General features: G+C 39.6%; 1 protein-coding gene across 1 annotated transcript in view; it reads right to left on the reverse strand.

Annotated features, from left to right (window-relative positions):
- LOC124790575 (mitochondrial carrier homolog 2-like) overlaps window positions 1-24,681 on the reverse strand; it is a 42,171-nt gene that overhangs the window by 13,799 nt on the left and 3,691 nt on the right. The window contains exons 3-5 of the mRNA XM_047257795.1: window positions 16,487-16,655; window positions 11,210-11,341; window positions 4,679-4,865 (exon numbers count right to left, since the gene is read on the reverse strand). Coding sequence (XP_047113751.1) covers window positions 4,679-4,865; window positions 11,210-11,341; window positions 16,487-16,655 — 488 coding nt within the window. The remainder of the gene's footprint in view (window positions 1-4,678; window positions 4,866-11,209; window positions 11,342-16,486; window positions 16,656-24,681) is intronic.

Genomic DNA, 24,681 nt, shown 5'->3' on the forward strand with positions numbered 1-24,681 from the left:
TTAAAGGCACTACAATGACTGTCCACCACTTAACATTAGCTTTACCACAAAAAAATTATAACAAACAAACACAACAACATAATCTGGGACGTTTGCCTTTTGCATACAAGTGCTCTGCTGACTGAGCTGTCCAAGCATGACACAACCTGCCCTCACAGCTTTACTGCAAACAATCCCCCAGGCTGTTGGTAAGCCATCTCTCATTTGTTCCTGGAATGCCAGTCCCACAATATATGCAGGAGAACTTCCGTGAAGTTTGGAAGCTCAGAGATAAGGCACTGGCAGAAGCAAAGCAAAGCTAAGCACAGATTGTGAGAAGTCCCAGGATCGAGTCCCAGTCTGGTACACAGTTTTTATTTGCCAGGAAGTTTCAAATTGGTGCACGCATTGCTACAGGATAAAATTCATTCTATATCAAAATGGTCTGCCATCCAATTTTGTGCCAAATAACTCATGTGGGCCAGTGCACTACGCTGCTGAAAAAATATGAAATTCTGCATGCCAAGGCTTCACAACACTGGTGTTCCAACTATCCATCCTGAATGCATGCAGCTGACAACACAGCCAAACTGCGAAATGTCCCACATTACTTGGCACCGCAGCATTGCACCTACTGGCAGAGCATCCCTCGACCTCCAGTATCTGCTGACCAAGCTGCCAGGCAGGTTGGAGCCAGCAACCATAACCACATGACTGGTGGACCTTCCAGCATCTGATGGACAGCCTCTGTCATCATCAGCCTGTCATTCCTAAGTTGACATCTGGAGTTTGAGTTGCTATGCCACCCTGCCTCAACACCACATACTTCACCTACACACCACCAGCTGTGCTAAGTACAGTCACCACGAGCTGCATGTATGCTGCACTTGTCTCTACTGGCCGCTGATGCCACTCAGCACCTAGTTATTGCACTGGTCCCCAGCAGCAAGCATAATCTTCAGGGGTATTTGCCACCACTACATCAATACGAAGAAACATGGGCCAATGTCACCAGACACTTTTACCTTATTTGGCTAATCAAAAAGAAAGTTTTCCTGAATGCCACCTGTCTTGCTGCGGCCGTCTGCACCCCTTACGAATTCCTGTAGTTTCTGCCAACCCACCAAATCCATTTTTCCCAGATGAGAGAGCCAAATGCCATCCTGAAAAACCAAAAGAATGGTTCCTCTACCATCCACTCTAGAGGTCCACAAATCTGATACCTCTACTTATCACTGGACAGGTCAAATTGGTGGAAGGTTTGAAGTAAGATTTACAGAACTCAATAAATTCGCCTTTATAATGTACCTACCACTTTTTATGCGAACAGCATTAATAACAACTACATAAATGAAACTGAACTACTCGTCCATCAAACATACTGAGGTGAAAAATATCATGTGAGAAAGGCAGGCACATGTACAAAGGCAATAGTATCACGTTCACAAGCTATAAAGGAGCAGTGAATTGGTGCCGTTGTCATTTGTACTAAGGTGATTCATGTGGAAAGGTTTCTTATGCAATTATGGTCACACAACGGGAATTATTAGACTTTGAACGTAGAATGGTAGTTGGAGCTAGATGCATGGGGCATCCTATTTCAGAAATCGATTGGGAATTTAATATTCCAAGATTCACAGTGGCGGGAGTGTGCTGAGAATATGAAATTACCAGAATTATCTCCTAGCACAGATGACACAGCAGCCAACGGCCTTCACTCAACGACTGACAGCAACAGCATTCGCGTAGAGTTGTCAGTGCTAACAGATAAGATATACTACATGAAATAACCACAGAAATCAATGTGGGACCTACAACAGTGTGGCAAAATTTACCATTAATGGGCTACAGCAGCAGACAACCAATGCGAGTGCCTTTGCTAAAAGCAGGGCATCACCTGCAGTTTCTCTCCTAGGCTCATAACCGTATCAGTTGGAACATAGATGACTGGAAAACCATGGCCTGGTCAGATGAGACCCCGATTTCAGTTGGTAAGAGCTGATGGTAAAAGCCATGGACCCAAGTTGTCAACACGGCATTGTACAAGCTGGTGGTGGCTCCATAATGGTGTGGGCTGTGTTTATATGGGAGGAACTGGGTTCTCTGGGCCAAGTGAACTAATCATTGACCAGAAACGGTTACGTTCAGCTATTTGGAGACCATTTGCAGCCATTCATGGACTTCATTTTCCCAAACAAAAATGGAATTTTTAATGGAGGACAATACACCATGTCACTGAACCACAACTGTTCGTGATTGGTTTGAAGAACATTCTGGACAGTTCAATAAAATGATCTGGGCACCCAGATCACTTAATATGAATCCCATAAACATTTACAGAACATTATCAAGAGGTCAGTTCATGTGCAAAATCCTGCACTGACAACACTTGCGCAATTATAGACGGCTATAGAGGCTGCATGGCTTAATATTTCTGCACGGGACTTACAATGACTTGTTGAGTCTATGCCATATTGAATTGCTGCTCGACGCCATGCAGCAGGAAGTCCGACAATATTAGACACAATCCAGTGACTCGTCACGTCAGTGTATTCCACACATCTGTTAGATGGATACATTGATTTTTCAAACAATATGATCCTTAACAGTTATGGGACTGGGGGAAGGAATCTTACACAATCCATAGCCGAAAAGGAGCCACGGGCAGCGCTTAAGTGGGTAGGTGAACTGTCATTGAAGAGACTGACCAACATTAGAAAAAAGCTGTTTATCAGAAAGCGCCTAGCAGAAGAAGGTAACTTTCCCCAAAGGAGAAGGGGGGGGGGGGGGGGGGGGGAAGCATTTCGAAAAGGATTGGTCATATTTTGCGAAAATATGTTTTTGGTTGCATAAAGGACGATCTATGATCTCGGTCTGTGTAGCACAGGTATCTATCATATTCTGTAAAGTTGTTGCATGTCACATATTGGTCAGACTATCAAAACTATACAGCTGTGGAATATAACAACACATAACAACACTTAGGTTCTGGCATGCAATTCCAGCTGTTGGGACAGTGTTATTTAGGAAGCAGTTGAAATTAAATTAGCAAGTAACCTTATAAACAGAGATGATGCTTTTGTTTGAATTCTGCATGGACTATCTCCCTCGTCAAAAAACATCCACAGTTTCTCTGCAAAACCAAGATTTTAAATTCCCTTGCACAGTTCTTGCTTGCTTGCTTCAGTTTTGTCTTGAAAATGCCAGGGCATACTCCTGTCAAAATATCAGCGATTGTCGATGCCACCCAGCTGTATTCCCAAACATTGTTTGAACAAGATTCGGCGTTTCTGTAGCAACAAGATCTAAACTATTTCCACTGTGTGTGGGTTGTACAGTTGTTCATTACAGTTTTCAGAAAATGTGTTCAGAAGTACTTAACAAGAATATCTGCCTTTACCGTTTGCAATGAACCCATAGACGTTCCAGTATTTACTCTGTAGGTTATAGTCACCAACTAATACTGCATGATCAGTGTTTCCAGTGATACTGACTGTGGACTTTCCTCAAATGGCTCTAAGAAGTCATAGCAGAATTACGTGGCCAGTAAAAACATCCAACAATTAACTTGATTTCACCTAGACTTGTTAGACAACTTCACTGTCACACTCAATCCTACCTTGTCTGCAGCTTGTGGTCTACTGGCAAGCATTGCTACCTCTGGGTCACGGGGTCCTGGGTTAAATTCCCGGCTAGGTTGGGAATTCTCTCTGCCTGAGGACTGGGTGTTTTTGTTGCCCTCCTCATTCCATCATCATTAGTCAAAGTGGCTAGATAGGAATGTGTACAGATTGGGAATTTGTATGGGCACCGAAGACCCCACAGTTGAGCACCCCACAAACCAAACATCAATCCAACCCTGATAGATACAATATTTTTGCGAACTGCTATGAAACACTCCCCCCTCCTGTGGTATCTAATCTGGTTTTTTGATATACACCCTGTGAATTGCTAAGTATCTCAGAGCTTTCTACTCTGGGTTTCAGTCAGCTCTCCATCCACAGAATAATTCGAATGTGAGAAATTACCTGGAGAGCAGTAAATTCAGGTTCTTTGTTATGAATACTTCGACAACTCACTGTTAAAATTTTGACAGTCAAAATGTGTGTACTTCAGTCGTGATCTGATTTCGTTTTCTGTGTATATACTGGCACGCATTCATCAAAGAACCTCAAACTACTCCAGAGCCCAAAAAACCCCCATGTGCACTCCACAAGTATTCCATTACCAGCATAGTTGCTTCCTTTGTATAGTGTGCTCCTGATCTATCAACAGAAGTCCTACATCTATGCACCTTATAATGCAGGTCCAGAAACCTGCACCCTATAGTCACAGAATTGACAGTCTCAGACCAAGGCCCGCCACTCAGCTTCAAACGAAAAGGACTCCGATCGACTCTGGGCATGATGCTGCAAATTATGAACTCTGCTAGCACCCTGTGAGCGAGGCCTTCAGTCTTCACCACTACTGACAGCTTCCTGTAGAAACTGAGGCTGGCCTCCTCAGAACCCAAGCAACAGGCATCATTGGTGCCGACTTGGGCAACAGCTACTGCACCCTGCACCCTCAGTAGCTGCAGGGAGGGCTTCCTCCACATCTCTATTGAGAATACCAATTAATATATTATTGAGAAATATAATGCTTAAAGTACACATTCATAGTGAGTAATGTATAGCTAATGTGCTGACGTCATACTTACTGATGCTAAAGATGATACAACACGATGCTTATCATTTTCAGCAGCGAAAAAGTTCGTAATTGCATACTCCAGTGTGGCTACAAGGATTGCAGCTGATAATTCTCCTAATAATCTTGGAATTAGACCACTAAAGTAGCCACCAATACCATTCTCCCTATATATTTCGACAATTGAACTGAAGATGTTACTGAAACAAAGAAAATCATTTACTTTTTACAGAATCAACAACAAATTAAAACCCTCTCCTCTGCAGAAAACACATTAGGTGAAAACTGTCAGTACAGCCAAAAAGGTTTAAGCCCACATGAAATTTAGAGCTATGCCAGTGTTAGCCTCACTTTTGGTTCAGCCCCACACACCAACTAAGGCACAGCAGATGAGCCAGACAAAATATGTTCAGCAATAACATGTCACTCACTGAACTACTTAAGGGTCACGAGTTTTGCTCACAGTCCCTCCAAAAAATTTCTAGGTTACATTGACTGTAGGCTTTTGTAACATGGAGGTGCCCTGACTGTGCCAACAGTCTTTCCATAAGGGGGCTGATGAGAGACTAGCCACTGCTGAATGTGGAAGAATCAGCAATAAACAATTTTCCTAAGTGCATAACAGCTTAAAATTTCTAGGTCTATCAAATGAAGAAACCACAATGCTTGTATTACTAATGAACTATTAATTACTGTGTATTAGTGTGTGACTGTTCAATCTTTAAGTGTGTCCTTATGCTGTGACAACCTTCAACTTGCTCTATCAAATCAATGGCAGGGGGCAAGCAGTTTGCCATAGATATATTATTGCACTCCGCTGGAAGGCAAATGCATCAGTAATCATGAAAATGACATGCAAGAATGTTTCGAGCAGTGTAAGGAAAGAATACGGGATTGTGCAGACTCCGCTGTTCCTACTTTGAAATCTAACACATGACCAAACAGAACACAAGAATACTTCTGTAGAAAGCCACTAGTCCAGTGCCACTAAGATGATGAAGTACAAACAAACTTGTCACAGAATAAGGACATCGTTCAAGATCAAAAAACAGTTGTGCATTAATACATTGTGACAATTATTTCTTTAGAAATTCAAGCAGCCTTCTCACATTTCATATAATTTACATGATCATCATCCCACACTCACGAGCTCATATTTAATAGTTCATTAGGAGATTGGAATAGAAGGGAGAACCGATAGAGGTAGAGGGAAAGACGAAAGGATGTGGGCTTTAAGGCCAAGAAAACCCACCTATATGTGATATACTGGGTGTACAGAAATTTCCATAACAAACTTCTAGGACTTTTAGAGAGGAATGAGTAGGTAATATTTTGAATAGAAACCTAAATATGGAAATGTACCGTTTCTGTGCTACAGCCAATTGAACACATGGCTGCTAAGTATAAAAAAAGGTTTCACGTACGCAAGCTGCCAGGGCTAGTGGCTTCTTCTTCCTGCAGAAGGGTTGAAGGGGAAGAAAGAGGGGTGAAAGAAAAGGAGAGTTTTAAGAAAAGGGATATAGTTTGGAAAAGTCACCCAGAACTGCAGGTCAGGGGAGACTTATAGTCCCTCCTCCTCATCCAGTCTGATGAGCCTCCCATAACTACTCCTTTTCCCAAGCCTATCGAGTCTTTTTCCTTCACCCCCCTTCCTTCTCCTTCAACCCTTCTGCCAGTAAAGGAGCCACTAGCTCTAAAATCTTGCATACTTAAAACCTTTTTCTTATATGCGCGTTCTCTTGATGCCGTGTGGTGAGTAGATTTTTATCTACACAGTTACATTATCTGTCAAAAATCGATTATTTTTGTTGTTATATTTGCTAGGTAGGCATGCAACAGGGTAGTCATGGTAGGGGTGGTTACACCGGATCATCTAATGTCATTTGACATCTACTCTACCTCTCTGACCTGGTTTGAGCCTTATTCATGTGATTGGGAGTGTTGGAGCAATATGGTTGAGTCCACATTTGTAGAACACAATGACGTGATCCTTCTGAAAGGCGAAGCTCCCTATAATGGAAGAGCTGCTCGTTGCCTTTACGGAGATTTTTCTCCACCACGTCTGACTTCATCACATACACTTTTTACCACAATTACACAACTCTAAGAAAGGATGCCTCCACTGTCAGCTGGCATGACAGTGGTGCTCTATGGAGACACTGCACACCCAAATTAGAACAGGCCCTACTGCATCACGTTTAAGAGGAATCCGTCTATGAGTCCAAGAGCAATTTCTTCGACTGTTAATTAGTGTAATTGTAAAACAAATGACATACTGCATCAATTACTTGTAAAAGTGGCCATGTTACCAACATGTTTTCAAATGGTTGTGGTGTGGAAATGGCATGGTTACAGATAATAGTTCTAATTCAAAATAGTATCTACTCACTCCCATCTAGAAGTCCTAGTAGCTTGTAATGAGAATTTCCAAGCACCTTGTACATAATCAAAATGGACCTTCACTTCCATTTTTATGCAAAACAATCTACTTGCCAAGTAGCTGTAGAGAGAGAGAGAGAGAGAGAGAGAGAGACGCACAGACATAGATATTCACAAAATCATTAGGTTTCATGAACAAGAAACTCCATCTGTCTCTTCTTGGCCTGGGGTCTCAGTTGACATTCCTAATTTATGCCTAGTCTTGTTTACTCCAGCTCTTTACTCTTTTGTTAGATCAAGAAAATTTAAGTCAAAAACCTAGCAATTTTGTTACTATCTTTGAGTGGCCTGTTTCTGTTGACACATAACTAGAAATTTTATTTGGTACATTTAGTTGAAATTACAATGTGAACATGTGAAAAAGGAGCAGACGTCAGTCACTATTATACTGAGTAACTGAGAAGTGTAGGAAATACTATTTTTCAAACTACTTTCATATTGATCCAACCAACTGTTTACTATATAAAAAATAAAAATGTTAGAGTGTTATGTACCTAAGGGACATAATGCAAACAGGAACAAAACTTTCATAGAACCTTACACATGTTTCAGTGTAGAGTTACATTTTATACGCTCTTTATTTCTATTTGGTTTACCCTCAATTAGTTTCACATCCTTTGTTGCTAAAGTTTGAGAGATTGCAACTTTATTTGGTTTCCTTTGTGCTGAATCCAAGTACTACAGTAAGTTAGCCTTCCAGAAGCTAGGCCAATTACATAGAATGCTGTACATTGTCACTTTTAAGTAAACTAAAACCCTATTTAAGGAACTGCTCCATAACCAACCACCATATAATTGTAAACTCTCTGCACAAGAAATTCTCTGTAGATAAAGAAGACCAAGCTTTCTTTTTGGCAGTTCTAAATGAAATGTTCAATGTTTTGGCATCACAATGTGTGTTACCATCTGTAAAGTGGGTTTATTTTACATCCTCAAAAACAAAATATAAATACCAAGGAGGAGGATTAGAACAACATCCTGACAAAAGTCCTATAGTTGATGGCTTCAAAGTACCCACCAAAAGTATATCTGCCTTGGTTGATCAACACCTTCATCCCACAGTACAAAGACGTCCCTCCTATATTAAAGACACCAATCATTTCCTAAATCATCTGAAATCCATGCCTGTCACAATCCCACCACACATCTTGTTTGTCACCACTGATGCCACCTCCCTCTCTACCAACATCCCCCATGTACATGGTCTGTCTGGAACTGAATGTTTCCTCAGTCAGCCACCTGATTCCAAACCTATGACATCCTTCCTGCTCACCTTAATCAATTTTGTACTTACAAACAACTACTTCACCTTTGAGGAGTAGATATACAAATCAGGGGCATGGCCATGGGAACTAGGATGGCTCCTTCCTTTGCCAACTTTTTCATGGATCACTAAGACGGGGCTTTTGGTATCCATAAGTCTTCAGCCCCTGGTATGGTTGAGAGACATTGATGACATCTTCACCATAGGGGCTCATTGGTGAGGTTGATCTGTTAAAATTCCTGGAATATCTGAATACCTCCTCCCCATTAAATTTCACATGGTCCTATTCCAAATCCCATACCACTTTCCTAGATGTTGATCTCATCCTCATCAAAAGCCAACAACACACTTCTGTCCACATCAAACCCACAAACAAACAACAATATTTACATTTTGACACTGCCATCCTTTCCATGTCAAATATTTCCTCCCACACAGCCTTGGCATTTGAGGCAAACTTATCTGTTGGAGTGGAGACACTTTACAGCAATACACCCCCATTCTCACCTCAGCCTTCACTGGAGGTAATTACCCCACCAGCCTAGTTCAAAAGCAGATATCCCAGGCCCCCACATTTCAATCGTGGTACTGCTGATCCCACCAAAAAACAACTTCAGAGCACGCCACTTGTTGCTCAATATTATCCTCATCTGGAATGTGTTAATCAGCTACTTCAACAAGGTCAAGACTCCCTTAAATCATGACCTGAAATGAGATCCATTCTATCTGATTTTGCCCACCACACCTAGAATAGCTTCTCGTCACCCTTTCAATTGCTGCAATATCCTTGTCAGGCCTTATGCACCTTCTGCACCCATCTCCATACCGTATGGCTCCTACCCCTCTGACTGTCCCCAATGCAAGACTTGGCCTACGCATCCTTATGCCATCACCTACACCCATCCTGTAACTGGCAAAACATATACTATCAAAGGGAGAACCACCTGTGAAATGACAGGTCATGTGAACACTGTTCGGCCTTTTACATCGGGATGACTGCCTCCAAATTAAGTTTCGTGGTGGTGGTGGAGGAGGAGGAGAATAATAATGATTTGGGGGAGGGGACCAAACAGTGAGGTCACTGGTCCCATCATATTAGGGAAGGCTGGGGAAGGAAGTCTGTCATGCACTTTAAAAGGAACCATTCCGGCATTTGCCTGAAGTGATTTAAGGATATCACGGAAAACCTAAATCAGGATGGTTGGGTGCGGGTTTGAACCACTGCCCTCCCGAATTCCAAGTCCAGTGTGGTAATCACTGCACCACCTCACTCATTTATCAGTTAGGATGAATATCCATAGGCAGAGGGCGTGTACTGGCAACACAATATCTTGTTGCAGAGCATGCTCTACAACATGACAATGGTGACCACCGTGCCTGTTTCACCACAAGCACCATCTGGATTCCTCTCCCAGACATCAGTTTCTCATAACTCCACAGGTGGGAACTAGCACTACAACATGTTCTTGGTTCTCGACACCCACTTGACTTTAATTTACATTAAATTCTTCCGTCTCAGCATTTCTTCACTCCATTTTACTTTCCTACATCTTTCATTTTCTGACCTGTCTATTTTTCGCTGTCCCCCTCCCACCTCTGATACATACAATGCACTTAGCTTTTCACTCTTATTAACTTGTGTACAATGTTTTATCAGTAATCTCTGTCTTGCATATTACACTGTCTTCTATCTTTAAGCTTTCAGGTTTCGAAATTTTGTCCAGTGCAGCCCCAACGATCAGTCTTTCCCTCTCATCCCGTCCGGTATGTCTCCCCTTATCCGAGATTCTGGATGACTTTTCCGAAATCTACCTCTTTTCCTAAACCTAAACTTCTCCAGTCCTTTTCCTACACCCCTCTTCCTTCCCATTCAACCCTTCTGCCGGAAGAAGGCGCCACTGGATCCGAAAGCTTGCGCAAGTATAACCTCCTTTATGTGCATGTTCTGTCACCACTTGGAGAGTAGATTTTTTAACTATCCAATTACATTATACTGACAAAAATTTATTATTTTTGTTGACAATGAAATGGTGATTAGAGAGAATTTAAGCTCAGGTGGGACAAGAATAGAGAAGGAAATAGGCCATGTCCTCTGAACATGAACTATCTTGACATTTGCTTTAAGCAATTAAGGTAACCATGGGAAATCCAAATCAGGATGACCAGACAAGGTTTTAAAGTACTCTTTTTCTAATGCATGTTCAGTGTTTAACAACAGCACTCTCTTTGATATACAAATGGGCACAGGTTTATTAACAATTACTCCATTCAACACAGCCTGTAACATAAATACAAGAAACTGCACAACTATAACACAGGGTTATTGATATTTCTAACATCTGGGAACAACCACCTTCAACTTACTCACATTATGGAGCCCTTATTAACTACTGTATGATTCAGTCCACTGCAGCAAACCACTGAAACCAAAATAAAATGACCAAAGATTGGTATGGGGACAGACAAGATTTCCAAACTGACGTACGACTTTCCTGGATCTAGTTCTTTGTTTTCTTTAGCTTTGTCAGTAATCAATATGAGGAAAAGAGGAATTAACCACATCTTAGACATGGGCTATCACGCTGCTGCCAGGACAATGAATAAATGAGGCTGCCTGTGTCTGATGAACGAAAAATCTAATAATACATGGCCTGTTTTGATTTATCTGTAAATTTATTACAACAGTTGCTGTCACTTGAAAATGATGCTTTTGTTTCTGCTAAAAATAGTACTACTCCAATTTTTATTTGTCCAGTCCCATGATAAGTCAAGTTAGTTGGTTTTGCTTCTGAATGCCTAAGTATTTTAATAACAAAATCTGATGACTTATTTCTATCTTACCTATATTTGTCCTCACCACCAATAAATTGCGCCATCATCCGATATGTTATCACAGCCAGTGGCTGGCTTGCAATAATTCCAGCTGTGCGAGCTGTTATGTCAATAGTCAGTTTATTAACAAGTCGCGAAAACCTTAAAAAGAAACACATTAACCCCAACATTAATATGATAATTTTTACTTTATTTATGCAATGAAACATTTACACTCTCAGGAAAAGTACAGTAAAGGACCCTTTGTATAAAGTACCATGTCAATTAAGAAAAGAGAGGGAAACTAAAGGCATGAATTGGATACAAATCTTGTTTAATTTCCCTAAAACACATTTATAGATTAATTTATTATCATTCTTCACTATGTGTTTGTTTAGACAAACTATTTCTTTTTGCTTTACCAGTACATAAAATAAATTGTTTCCAATTGCATCAGCACAAGGACAATTTGAGTTCTTCAGTGTTCTGCCACGAGAAGTTGGCAGTTTTGCATTGTTTTTGGCAGTGAGACATCGTCAGTCGACTGCTGATGAATGATGAGTTAGTTGTGCAGCACATCCTTTTATACAATTATTGAGACTTCTGTCCCCAGGTACAGACACCATTGTGCTCAGTACAGCCATACTTCAGTGACTTGCTAGCTGCTGCATCACCAAGGGTTTATATCTCGCTTCACATTGCACCCTCTGCGGGTCAATAGGGTCCCATATATTGCAAAGATAGAAACATTATCTATGTTCACTGCATGTCTGCCAAGCAAAATACCTACTGCTTCTTTAAGCACAGTTCCAGAAGAAACACAACCATCTGAGTACCTTCATTTTTAATAATTCACCTGAGTACTAGAGTCATGGACATGAATCAAAAACTGAACTCCCATTAGTTCATCAATTGGGCACGGCATATCAATTTTTTGAAACTGCCCATGGTGGAGGCATGAAGAAAAGTGTATGCAGATAAACAGTCATCTTCCTGCACTTCAAACACACTCAAACCAGGAAGGAACTAACATTTTGTACAGCGCTAATTACCCTCTGGCAGACACTTCCTGTATTGCTGAGTATGTACATGAATTATGGGAGGAAATGAGCCAAATACTAGGAAAGTTGTTACCCATCACTTAAGTCTCTCATTTCACCCAGCAGATTTCATCATACCCACTTTATATAGCTAACTTTGAAGATTTCAAAAAATCATATGATGCCATGCCTGCATTGCTGCAAGACTATGAATTTAAGTATGGATTTGACCTTTTTGTCAAAACATCCCTCCACAGGCTGTAAGTCCTTAACAGCTACTTAAACCTAAATACTTATATTTTCAACTTTTCTTCTGTTCTTTAACTGACAATACAATGTCTCAAACAGATATCTGACACTTAAGACTCTCATCATACAGTTATTACCATATTTTTGCAATAATTATCGTGACACTGCAATGTTCAGGAAGTGTGTTTTCCAAATTTTAATAAGCTCCTTCTCCCTTATTTTCAGTATGATTCAAAGTTCCTTACAGCAACAAGAGCTGCTTTTTGTTAGCTTCCTGGCTAATATTTACTAATGTGAGTTATGAATTGTTCATCTCACTGCAGCAGCACATTAAATAACCAGGTCACCCACAAGATGGTCAACTGTCTTGGGTCCTCCAAATTGTTCTCACTATGAAACAAATCAAACAAACCCTTTGTAAAAATTAAGATTCCTCTACACACAAATCGAAGCACAAAGATTTAAAATACATGTAGCTGAATAGAACTTTCATTGACTATTTTGAAACTGAGGTGCAGCAGGCCGTTGGTTAGGCAATTTCACACGGCACTCTGACTTGTTTTGAGAAATTCAATGTTTCTATGCTGGAGATGCAGATTACTTGCTTTTAGATAATGTCATTGGGTGACTGGAGAGTGCTTAAATAGTCGCAGACTTGCCTTCAGATTAGTTATATGGAAAATATGAAGCAAAACTTAACGAAGTCATACCAGTGGCACTATCTGCGAGTGACAATGAACATGGCACCAGGCAGTAGCTTATCTGAATAAAAAGCTTCTTCGTACCCCTCCTACTCTGATGTTTTTCCCTATGATCCATGATCACTCTACTCTTCCCACATAGTTCTCAAAATATTTTGCTCACTCAACAAAAGTGTTATTTGCGAAATGTATTAACCCTCTGGTTGCTACAGACATGCCTTCCAATGCAGAGTTGAGTGCTGCAACATAACTGTTTAATGTACCTACTCATGGTAAGTAGCCTCCGTTTGGGCTTCCTCCTGGGACAGGGATATCCAGCCTGCCTTGCTCTGTGCTGAATATTTCTGGGGTGCTTTTTGTGATGGCTTCTTCAGTTGTGCTAAGCTTTGTCACCACCATGACATTACTGTAGATGTGAAAATTAGTTTCCGACTTGTCTGCAAATTTACAGTTGTTACATATCTCCAGCATTGTAAAGGTGCCTTTCTTCCATTGTTTCTGATCTGATTCTGGTAAACCATTTGGAAAGTTACTATCACTTTCAGAGTCTTTAGATTTGGATGAACTATCAATTACATCTCTCACTGAAACGTAAAAGATCTAGCAACTCGAGATCAACATATAAATCTTATTTGTAAAACACATTGTTATAATTTCATAGGATCACTGAGTGATAATTAGCTGCACTGCTGCACAACACAGTGTCGTGAACTAGAGTTAGATGTTATCCTACAAAAGTGCTCAAAATATGCTCAAGATGGTGATATTCAATACCATATTGTACAGTTTCTTATCTGTGGTTGAATTCTTTGACACCCTTCACCTAAATCTCTAAGAAGAAAAAATACAACCAGATTTGAATTCAGTTTTACATTTCTTAAAAGATTCCTCATAAAGCTTCAAAACCTTTGGATCAGTTTCTAGTGATAATAAATAATAATTTAGATTTCTATGATGTCTTGATATTACTGTTAATCCATTTAAACAAAGAACAGACAACATGTCATCTTTAAAAAGCCATATAAACAAAACTATTATTAATAATGAGTCAATAATTTATTGTTTAACATGTGTGAACACAACAGAACAAAATTATTACTATCAATGTCATATCTGTGCTGGGGTGAGAACTTTTCACCTTACCCATGTAAAGTTTGATTCTAGTTTGAGATGCTATGGTGGACTAGGGAGTAGTAGGCTTTAACCACAGTGGACATGTACTGGACATTATCGGCACTGGCTAGAGGAAGGAGGAGGTCAACAACAGTCATGGAGAGAAGAACCAGCAGAGATGACCACGAATTTAATAGTGACTGTCACTCCCTTGTTAAAAGTGAAATTGTAGCAGTTTAGTAGCTTTTATTGCAGTGAAACTGAAATTAATTATGAGGATAAAATCATGGAGCTGGAAAATTCCACATTTACTGAAACTTTTAAAAAATGAGTTAGGATGGCAAAGTCTGACTGACAATTTTATGGCACACAGTGAACATCTAGTAGAGTATTTTTTAAAATTATTTTTGCAGCACTGTTAAAAATTCCATCAATATTTCTCTACAGTTACACCATTTACTCAATATGGGTCTTGGATTGGCTACAATTGTAATTTCAAAAAAGTTCAGGCTGTTCAGCACCGTAGCGGAAACTATGACTTCTTTTTAATTTAATTTCCAGTACAGCAGCGAGTGGACATATTCATCCTCACCCACAAAACCACATTACAGACTGTACTACATCAAATGATGGGGAACTGTTTATATGGTTCAGAAACTCACACTATGTGCTCATCTTCTCAAATCTCTTCCTAGCTATAGGCCCGGCTTACTAACATGCTGATAGCTTTTCTCCAAACAACTGATTATCAATCTTTGTAGTTCTGTGTGTGTGTTCCTCAATGAATATCTTCTATAATGACTAACAGATCTCAGTACGGACGTGTTAGTGACTGAGCTGATGACCACAGGTCCCACCCGTTCTTTTACACTAGCGAAGTATGTATAATATAACTTACAGTTGATTGTAAAGAGCCCAGTTAACCTTTCTGAACATCCAGTCATAGTACCCCCATTCAATGCTCTTCTCTGTTAAACATATAATGTAGGTAGTTATTAACTGGTATTCAACACTTTCCATAAGGTGTGTGAGTAAGGTTACAAGAGTATTCTGGGACACTAGTGGCAGACAAAGTCACGACTGCAGAACTAAAATGTGTCATCATGAGGGTTCAAATGGCTCTGAGCACTATGGGACTTAACATCTGTGGTCATCAGTCCCCTAGAACTTAGAACTACTTAAACCTAACTAACCTAAGGACATCACACAGATCCATGCCCGAGGCAGGATTCGAACCTGCGACCGTAGTGGTCACGCGGTTCCAGACTGAAGCGCCGAGAACCACACGGCCACATTGGCCGGCCATCATGAGGGTTAAGTAGACACAGAACTGTGTATTTCAATTGCAACCACCTACAGATCTAATGCAGAAGAAGTGACCATGTTCCAATAAAGCTACTACTGATAGGTGAGTGCTAAGGATAATGGGTGAGGAGTTCTAACAGTAACAAACGAAGCCCAGCAGCTTCACCTTCCATCATTTTACCACTCAGGTTGTTATCTTAAGAGCTTGTAGCACTTAGCAGGCATGTAAGGTGGAGTCTGAAATTTCTCTGGTGTCTTACTAATTGCTGCCTCTTCAAGATTCTATGATGTAACTTATCAGAAACTTTTTTATTTGTTAATTCAGTCCAAGTTGCTACAAACTGACAAAAATAAGCAAGGACAGCATTATGATCAAGTTCACACATTTAACACAGAAGTAAATGACCATAGCAAAAAGACACTGTGGCATACATACAACTCCTGAGAAAGTTTACTGCAACCACCATTTTCTACCACGCAATGTTTTCACATATCTACCATCACTACGTAGCTATTTATTGAAATAATGGAAATGTACTATTACTACCAAGAAACTGCATTACCGGTGAAAAAAAGGTTCACCATAACCTCACTTTATTGCTCCACTTTCTTCCTGAGTACAGTTTTTCACAAGTAACAGTACCCATTCACTGGGTTCACTGGGTATTTGTCAATCTCTACATACAATAAAAATCGAGAAAATTTGTTTATATGAAGTGGGACAACTGTTTGTACCTTTGGAAAATTACTGGAATATTGTTTTGTTTCAGTTTCATAACTAAGTCACTTAACACAACTAATTCTGCAACCAATGTTTTTTCTCTATTTTGTAATGTAACAACCCAGACCTTGTTTAATTTATGGCATTTTAATAGCAATATACACTACAGGAGACTTACCTTTCCTGCTCCGAGAGTCTACTCTCATCACATTCCTCGAGATATTTGTCTCCTCCTAAATATGTAGATGTTTGTGAATAGACAAGACCGTTAACAATAATTCCACTGAGCCTTGGAGATATACCTCTAAAACATCCAGAGACACCATCAATTGTCTTGATGTAAGACACTGTCAACAAAACAGTTTTTGTTAGTACACTGTATATTTGCTAAAAGAAGAATTACACACATTCCTATGTATTTAATGTGATGTTACAGCCGACAGATGCATAGCTACCGCAAAAATTCATTGCTGTGCTCCAATAAACACATTACAAAATAGTCACACTTCACATCCGCACAACTGTTTCACAACTTCTTCCACCACTTGCAACAACAATTTCTGAATGGCACAGTAGTAGTAGTAGCAGTAGTAGTAGAAGAAGAAGAAGAAGAAGAAGAAACTTAAGACATCATACAAAACATCTGCATGTTGTCGCATTTTCTATTGAGAAGATAAAATTATAGAAGTGATTTGTTCCATATCATAACAAGAAGTCACAATTCTGGACATGTAAACACAAGCAACTAACCAACACACAGAATGACAACCACTCAAACTAACAAAGAAATTCAATGCACGGTGTACTGGCTTATTTCTGGGTTTTATTGGGTACAAGAGGGGAGAGAGATGAGAAGTACAAGTGAAAATAAGATTTAGTAATGTTGTGGCTGACTGTTAATGCAATCAATTTTGAGACTAGGATAGCAGGAAGCATAGTGAAGTGAATGCCAGTTTTAAGTTGCATACAGCAGCTAGAGGGGAAACACTGTTAAGCTCTACTTCTCACACAGCTCCCAAACCTTTGTTAACATTGAAACACCCATACCCCCAACTACAGCTTTTATTCAACAGCTGTCAATTTACACATCATAATGCCCCTTGCCTATAACCCAGGCAAAATAAGTAGAACTTATCCAAATACTATGAAGATCTCACAGATATCTTATCAGATGAAGTACCCTTCCCATGTGTTCCAGTTCCTCAACATTCCAGTCACTGCCACCTTTCCTCCAGCATCTCTGTTAAACAGGTATGAAACAACAAAACTTTAATTATCCTAAGTGACACTAACAGCCCATTCACATCGTCTGCCACAACTTTGAAAACCTTGTTAACATATACCAATTTCCCATACACATTTCTGTCATTTATTTGGTTTGAGTTATGTCTTCATCTTTCATACTTATTTTCTTTGCATTAAGCTTCTCTCTACGACTTATTGACAACTCTTACACAGAAGTGCTGAATTTCAAGGTGTTATACAATTGTTATTGCCACTTTGTTTCTTATAATGTGTATCTCGTGTGTTCAAGGTTTGTAGGGATTTACTTCCACTCAGTCCTAATGCATGCCATTTCCTTTTTCTGTTTCCATCCTTATCTCACGAAAACAATTTTAGAACATTATAATTTTGGTAGGTTGAACTATTTTTAAATTTGTATCTTTCTATCATACTGTAGATGTTCCTGTTTAGCGGCCAGCAACGAGATAACCACTTTTCATTTAAAAGTCCCCATGCTGGAAGGGAAGCAGTGAATGACATCTCTGTCTTCTTCACATGGTTAACATTATCCTTCCACCTATAGACAGTTTCATCTTTCTTATTCATAATCATATTCACATTAATTATTATATACATAGTATTATCTTCATTATACATATAATCATCATACTAACAGATTACTGTTGCTTCAGCATCATGCAACATTGCACATTATCACATCACTTTGCACACCAAGTTGCGTCCTTTGCTTGTTGCCAGTGTAATCATGACCATGGTGTTTCTATGGGCAGTATTTGTTTAAGCAATAACAAGAAAGATAACTTGTTTGTAAAATTCATTATATAATAAAGAAAAAGAATTTTTGAAGATTCTTGGATGAAAAGCAATAAATGCAGCAACATCATAAGCAAGTTAAGTTGCAAGAATAAAGAGTTTTACAATGAAAACAAATACAATAAATAAAAACAGATGCATCACAAAACCATAATGCAGTGTCATCAACTATGTTTAACTCCAGTTATGTTGCCATATTATTTCAAGTCATGGAAGCCTATGATGTCTACAGTCAACCCTACTAAAACTGAGTGTCTTGAATTCAAAGGTGCTAGTACATATCAGTCATCAATGGTACTGTCTTACCTAGTTGCCAGAGAAAGTCTGAGTCGTTCACTTAATGAGGCCAATAAAACGAGCAATCCCTCAGAATTCAAAGTCTGGCCATAGGAACCACCTGGCAACATTATATTATGTGGAACTATCTGGAGGAAGCTCTCTCTTCTCAAGTGTCCGCAGCTCATGGTCTAGTGGCTAGCATTGCTACCTCTAGATCGCGAGTTTCATTCCAGGCCGCGTTGGGGATTTTCTCTGCCCCGGACTATGTGACCAGGTGAATGTGAAGTGGTGTATGAGTATATTTATCAGCTGCAGTTTTCTTATTTGAAGTTCTAATATTTAGTGACCAGCTAGAACATTATGATCACCCACCTAATAGCCAGTATGTTCACCTTTGTCATGGATACTTTGGCAGAGTGCTGGAGGGGACTGGCACCACATCTGCACTCAAGTCACCTAATTGCCATAAATTCTGGAATTCAGACCTGGCGAGTTGGGGGGCCAGCACAGCAACTGGAACTTGCCACTGTGTTTCTTGAACCACTCCATTACACTCCTGGTCTTGTGACATGGCACATTATCTTGTTGAAAAATGCCACTGCCTTCAGGAAACAATATAGTCATGAAGGGGTGTACATGGTCTGCAAACCAGTGCACAATACTCCTTGGTCATCATGATGCCTCGCACAAGGTCCACTGGACCCATGGATGTCCATGTGAATGTTACCCAGGGCATAACAGAGCTGCCGCCAACTAGTCTCTGTCCCACAGTACAGGTGTCAAAGAGCTGTTCCCCTGGAAGATGACTGAATCATGCCCTCTCATCGGCTTCATGAAGAAGGTATCGGGATTCATCAGACCATGCAAAGCTCTGCCACTGGGCCAACATCCAGTGCTGATGGTCACATGCCAATTTCAGTCATAGTCGCCAATGTTGTGATGTTAACACTGACACATGCATGGATTGTCCGCTGTGGGGGCCCGTCCTTAGGGATGTTCGGTGCTCTGTGTGTTCAGACACACTTGTACTCAAGTCCAGCATTAAAGTCTGATGTTAGTTCTGCCACAGTTGTTTCACCAGCCTGCCCAGCCTACGATGTCTGACATCTGTAATGAGGGGTGGCTGCCCAGCCCCACGATGCCTTTACTTAGTTTCACCATGTGTATAAGACCCTCAACCACAGCACTGCTCGAACAACTGACAAGCTGTGCAGTTTCCAAAATGTCTGTATCGAGACTATGGGCCATCACAATCTGCCCTCAGTCAAACACAGATAGATCACGTGCCTTCCCCATTCTACACATGAACAGCATGCACAGTGTGTGTGTGTGTGTGTGTGTGTGTGTGTGTGTGTGTGTGTGTGTGTGTGTGTGAGAGAGAGAGAGAGAGAGAGAGAGAGAGAGAGAGAGAGAGAGAGAGAGATATACTTGTCGCCTGGACAGGTTTATATTGATAGTTAATGGATGGTCATAATGTTCATGCCATTAAGTGTACCTTGCATTTACATAGTGGATTTTGCATACTTGAAGTGGCAGTTGATGGATTTACAAGACTGCACCTGAATTATCCCAGTAAGTTCTCTCATTATTTAGTTGTAATTCTGATGAAATATTACAAACAATTCAGGCATAATAAGTGACTGAGTTGGAAAATATTTTGACTGCAAGAAGCTTATTTTATGAGTAAATTACAATGTCTCATTCACTTTGTGGGAAACCTGCTTCTTTCTACCTTAGACTACAACAGCTAAAAGAGAATGTTTACATTCTTGATGTCTTGCTAGCTGTGTCCTACCGCAACTGTAGGCCTATATATAGATTCAAATCCCACTAGAAGTACATTTAAAGTTAGATGTCTTCCTCCTCTTGTTCTTCTATTGTAATTGAAAACAACTGCAAAGAAATTAAGTAACGGAATCCTACGAAATCCTTGGAGTCGTATTTCAATGCTGTGTAGTTACAAAAAGGAGCTTTTTGTAATCGTCAGGTGACTGATGTAGTTTACCAAACTTTTATTAGTTCATAGGCATTTCCTGTTGTTCATTTTCACTGTTTTTTGAATGGTAACATTGGATGTTCACCATGCAAAATATTCATATTTAACTACAGAGCAGTGGCAGAATACCCAGTCAGAGAAGCTGCAACAAGAAGCCGGTTAATATAGGAATGAATCTGCATTCACGTCACAATTTGAGACACATCCTCACTGGGTGTAACAGGTGGGTGGAGGGTGCAGCTGTGAATGATGGTGTGGTAAACAGTAACACTTGTTTATTGCCTCCACAACTGGGTGACAATGTGCTGCAAAAGAAATTACGTTATTGGTAGAAAGATACAGGCATAGGGAATTTTTCTCCGATTAATTGACGTCTAACAGGTCTGTCTATGTGGGGTGCAGAGGTGTGAGGCTTTTGATGCACTGCTGAGCAACTATTTCCGGTAGATATTAAGTCTAGACTATAATCCAACATAGTGTTACTTTGGCATTATGAATCAGCAGCAAGTTTTAGAACTGCCTGCCTATCTGAGACAACATATTACAACTTTATAATTCCCATGTGCATACTGTAGTAATCTAAAAGCATCATTCATATTAAAATGTCAAGGAACAAATTAATAATAGTATGCTCAGGTGCTACATAGTCTCAGACACATGCTCAGCTTGGTGAACCTGTCATTATTTTGGGTTCTACATCTACATCCATACTCCGCAAGCTACCTGACGGTGTGTGGCGGAGGGTACCTTGGGTTCTCCCTTCTATTCCAGTCTCTTATTGTTCGTGGAAAGAAGGATTGTCAGTATGCTTCTGTGTGGGCTCTAATCTCTCTGATTTTATCCTCATGGTCTCTTCGCGAGATATACGTAGGAGGGAGCAATATACTGCTAGACTCTTCGGTGAAGGTATGTTCTCGAAACTTCAACAAAAGCCCGTACCAAGCTACTGAGCGTCTCTCCTGCAGAGTCTTCCACTGGAGTTTATCATCTCCGTAATGCTTTCGCGATTACTAAATGATCCTGTAACGAAGCGTGTTGCTCTCCATTGGATCTTCTCTATCTCTTCTATCAATCCTATCTGGTACGGATCCCACACTGCTGAGCAGTATTCAAGCAGCGGGCATACGCAAACTGCAAAGCTCTTCAAAATAGGCACTTCTGTTTCTACTAATAAAGCATTAGCAGTGGATATACTGTAATCATAAAAAGTAGATGATATGTGTCATTCTTTCAGTATTTATAATCTGAACGATAGTTTTCCTTAAGCATTACTTATGCTAGACACTACTGTCAGCGTTTTGTGGTCACTGTTCCATGCTCTGATAACAAATGCTTCTTTTGTGTTAGCAGAAGCTGGAATTGAATTTTAGCACAGGATAGATTCACTGGTTCCATGTTAAATTGTTTTTTTACACACAGAATTACACAAATAACAGCACATAGTTTCCTGCACAGTAGCCCTTCTTGATTTGTAACTTTAATGTATTCGTCAGTTACAAAGTAGATGTTCACATTTTGTAATCAATGCTGTAGTGCTGTCTCTGCATTTGTGTGCCTATCTTTTAGGGATAGTGCTGATCTCAAGAAAGGCATTTTCTAAGCCTACAATTATAAAAAACGATATGTTTCCTACTCATAATGTATCTGGTGAATAATGCTTCTTAGTTGTGTGTACACTTCACACAGAATTACACAAGTAACTGTGACAGTTACTGTTTTATGGTGCTTAATTTGTAGTTGTGCATCTGAGTATTATTAATAACTACATTAGTCCATAAACCTACTTACAGAAATGCGAGTAAGGCAACTGACAAATACTTTGCAAATTCTGGCCATCAGCAGCCGTGTCTTTGGGATGCAAGCTGTAGTCACTTCCAAGCCCATTCATGGAACACAGCGGCTGGTAATATTCCTGCTGGTAGTATCACTGAATCTTTGCAACAATACACATTATTTTAGGCAACTCTGACTAAAAAGTTACTTCCTGGAATTACCTTGCTAAATTCACTTTATATATTTGTATCATTTCTATTGAATTAGCTGAGCAATTTAAGCTTAAGATGCAAGATATGGTCATCAAGTTATGCTTTTGAGCCCAGGCAAGTTGTATGACATGAAGAATATAACTAATCATCTTTTACATTGTGATTTACCTGTCCCAACCACCACTGGGACAATAATGGAGACAAATGCTGCAGCTCTTGAACAGCTCACAAGTAACGAAGTCACGCTATAAGGTGAAAGCTGCACAGGGTCTCGCTTGAAATCTCACTGGAGGCCATCTTATTATCTACTCTGTGACATAGCTACAAGCAACCTGTCTGAAAATTAAAAAGCAAATCTTAAATCTTCATCATATGCTTCTTAATGCCAGTACCCCATAATGTAAGGGTGAAGAAGTATGATACTTCACAACTGATAAAGCCTCTTTTCACTTCTGCCAACATAATTTTTGGCTTCTGTGAATTTATGAAATACCACGTTTCCGTACCACCTGACTATGATTCAGGACAACAACTAAATAAACCATTTTGAAGCCCAGAGTAAGTAATTATAATTCGAACCAAAACAGGCACGCTCATGCCGCAGATACCTCATGGTATTAAAATAAACTTTTGTCAAAGTTATCATGGTAAGTTTTATTTCATTTGTGTTAGTGCAGTGCTTACTTTAAGGCATTTTCCATTAGTTTATTGGATACAACAGTAAATATCAAGAGGGAAATTGATCAATTTACAGGGTGTTAGAAAAAGAACTCCCCAGTTTTAAGTATAAATTTAATGGGGAAATTAATGAAAAAATTACATCAATGAGTACATGCCATGAAAGAATTCCTTCAAGTACTGTTTAATGTTAGTAGACTGCAACGTAAGATCCATTTGCTGCCCTGCACACGTCGAGATGATATTCCACTTCTCACCACATTTCACTGGTTTCCTTGAAAAACATTAACCAATGATGGATAGTTTTTGCTGTAGGTGGTTCACCACTATACTGACATCTAAAATTATGTTGCACTGTTATAACTGACTAATCACTTTTCACAAGCCAGGTAACACACTGCACTTTCTGTTGCTGAGTATACATTGTTGCCAAGTTGCTCTGCACTGCATGCACACCTGGACTAGACTGAGGAAACAGGAAAAAACAGCACTAGTGCCGTCTCAAGGTCAAGCAGACCTGCTAACTTCAGGGGAGCCGAACTTTTAAAGTTGATGAATCAAACACCACAAACTAAAATAGTGTATGTCACTTTGTACAGATTCTAGAACACATTAAAACTAGGGAGTTCTTTTTCAAACACCATGTATTTTCCCGCATTACCTAAAATAGTCTGACAATGCTCAGGGGTCATTCCATGTCAAATCAACCAATTGTACTACATGATTTGAACCATAACCCCTCAGATTTGGATGAATTTTTTTTCAGGTTATGTACCCACTAACACTAGTTTGTTAGAATTACATAGGCCTACCTTAGTATTCATAGTCTAGAAATAGTCTGCTTTTCACCTCACTAGCGTGTATTGCGGTATTTTTATTTTATACAAGAACCCATTGAGATCCCATCTTGAAATTTTGCATGCACGTAGTCAGACTGGACCACACATACAATTTTTATAAAAAAAAAAAAAATCCGAGAGTACGTATTTTGGAAATTTCAAAAAATGTTTTTTTTGAATAGTTTAAAATTTTGAGATATAGGTAGCATAGTCATGTTACATATCAAATTGAAGGGAATTTATAGAGGAAAACAATGGTGCAAGTTTGAGCTCTCTAGGTTGTATAGTTTTTGAGCTACAGCATTTTAAAACAATCATCTATTGATCAAAAACGGAGTTTTTTTTTATTTTTAAACCCTTGAAACTCAAAAACCCAAAGGTCAGAAAAATTTGAAAATTCTAATTTAAGCTAGTGTTAGTGTGTACATTACCAGAAAAAAAAAATTCATCTGAATCTGAGATATCAAGGTTCAGACTGTTAGTTGATTTGAGATGGAATGACCCTCAGGTAGTTTACGAATCCATGACTAGAAAACTA

The sequence above is a fragment of the Schistocerca piceifrons genome, chromosome 1 (assembly GCF_021461385.2).
Source record: "Schistocerca piceifrons isolate TAMUIC-IGC-003096 chromosome 1, iqSchPice1.1, whole genome shotgun sequence".
Lineage (NCBI taxonomy): Eukaryota > Metazoa > Arthropoda > Insecta > Orthoptera > Acrididae > Schistocerca > Schistocerca piceifrons.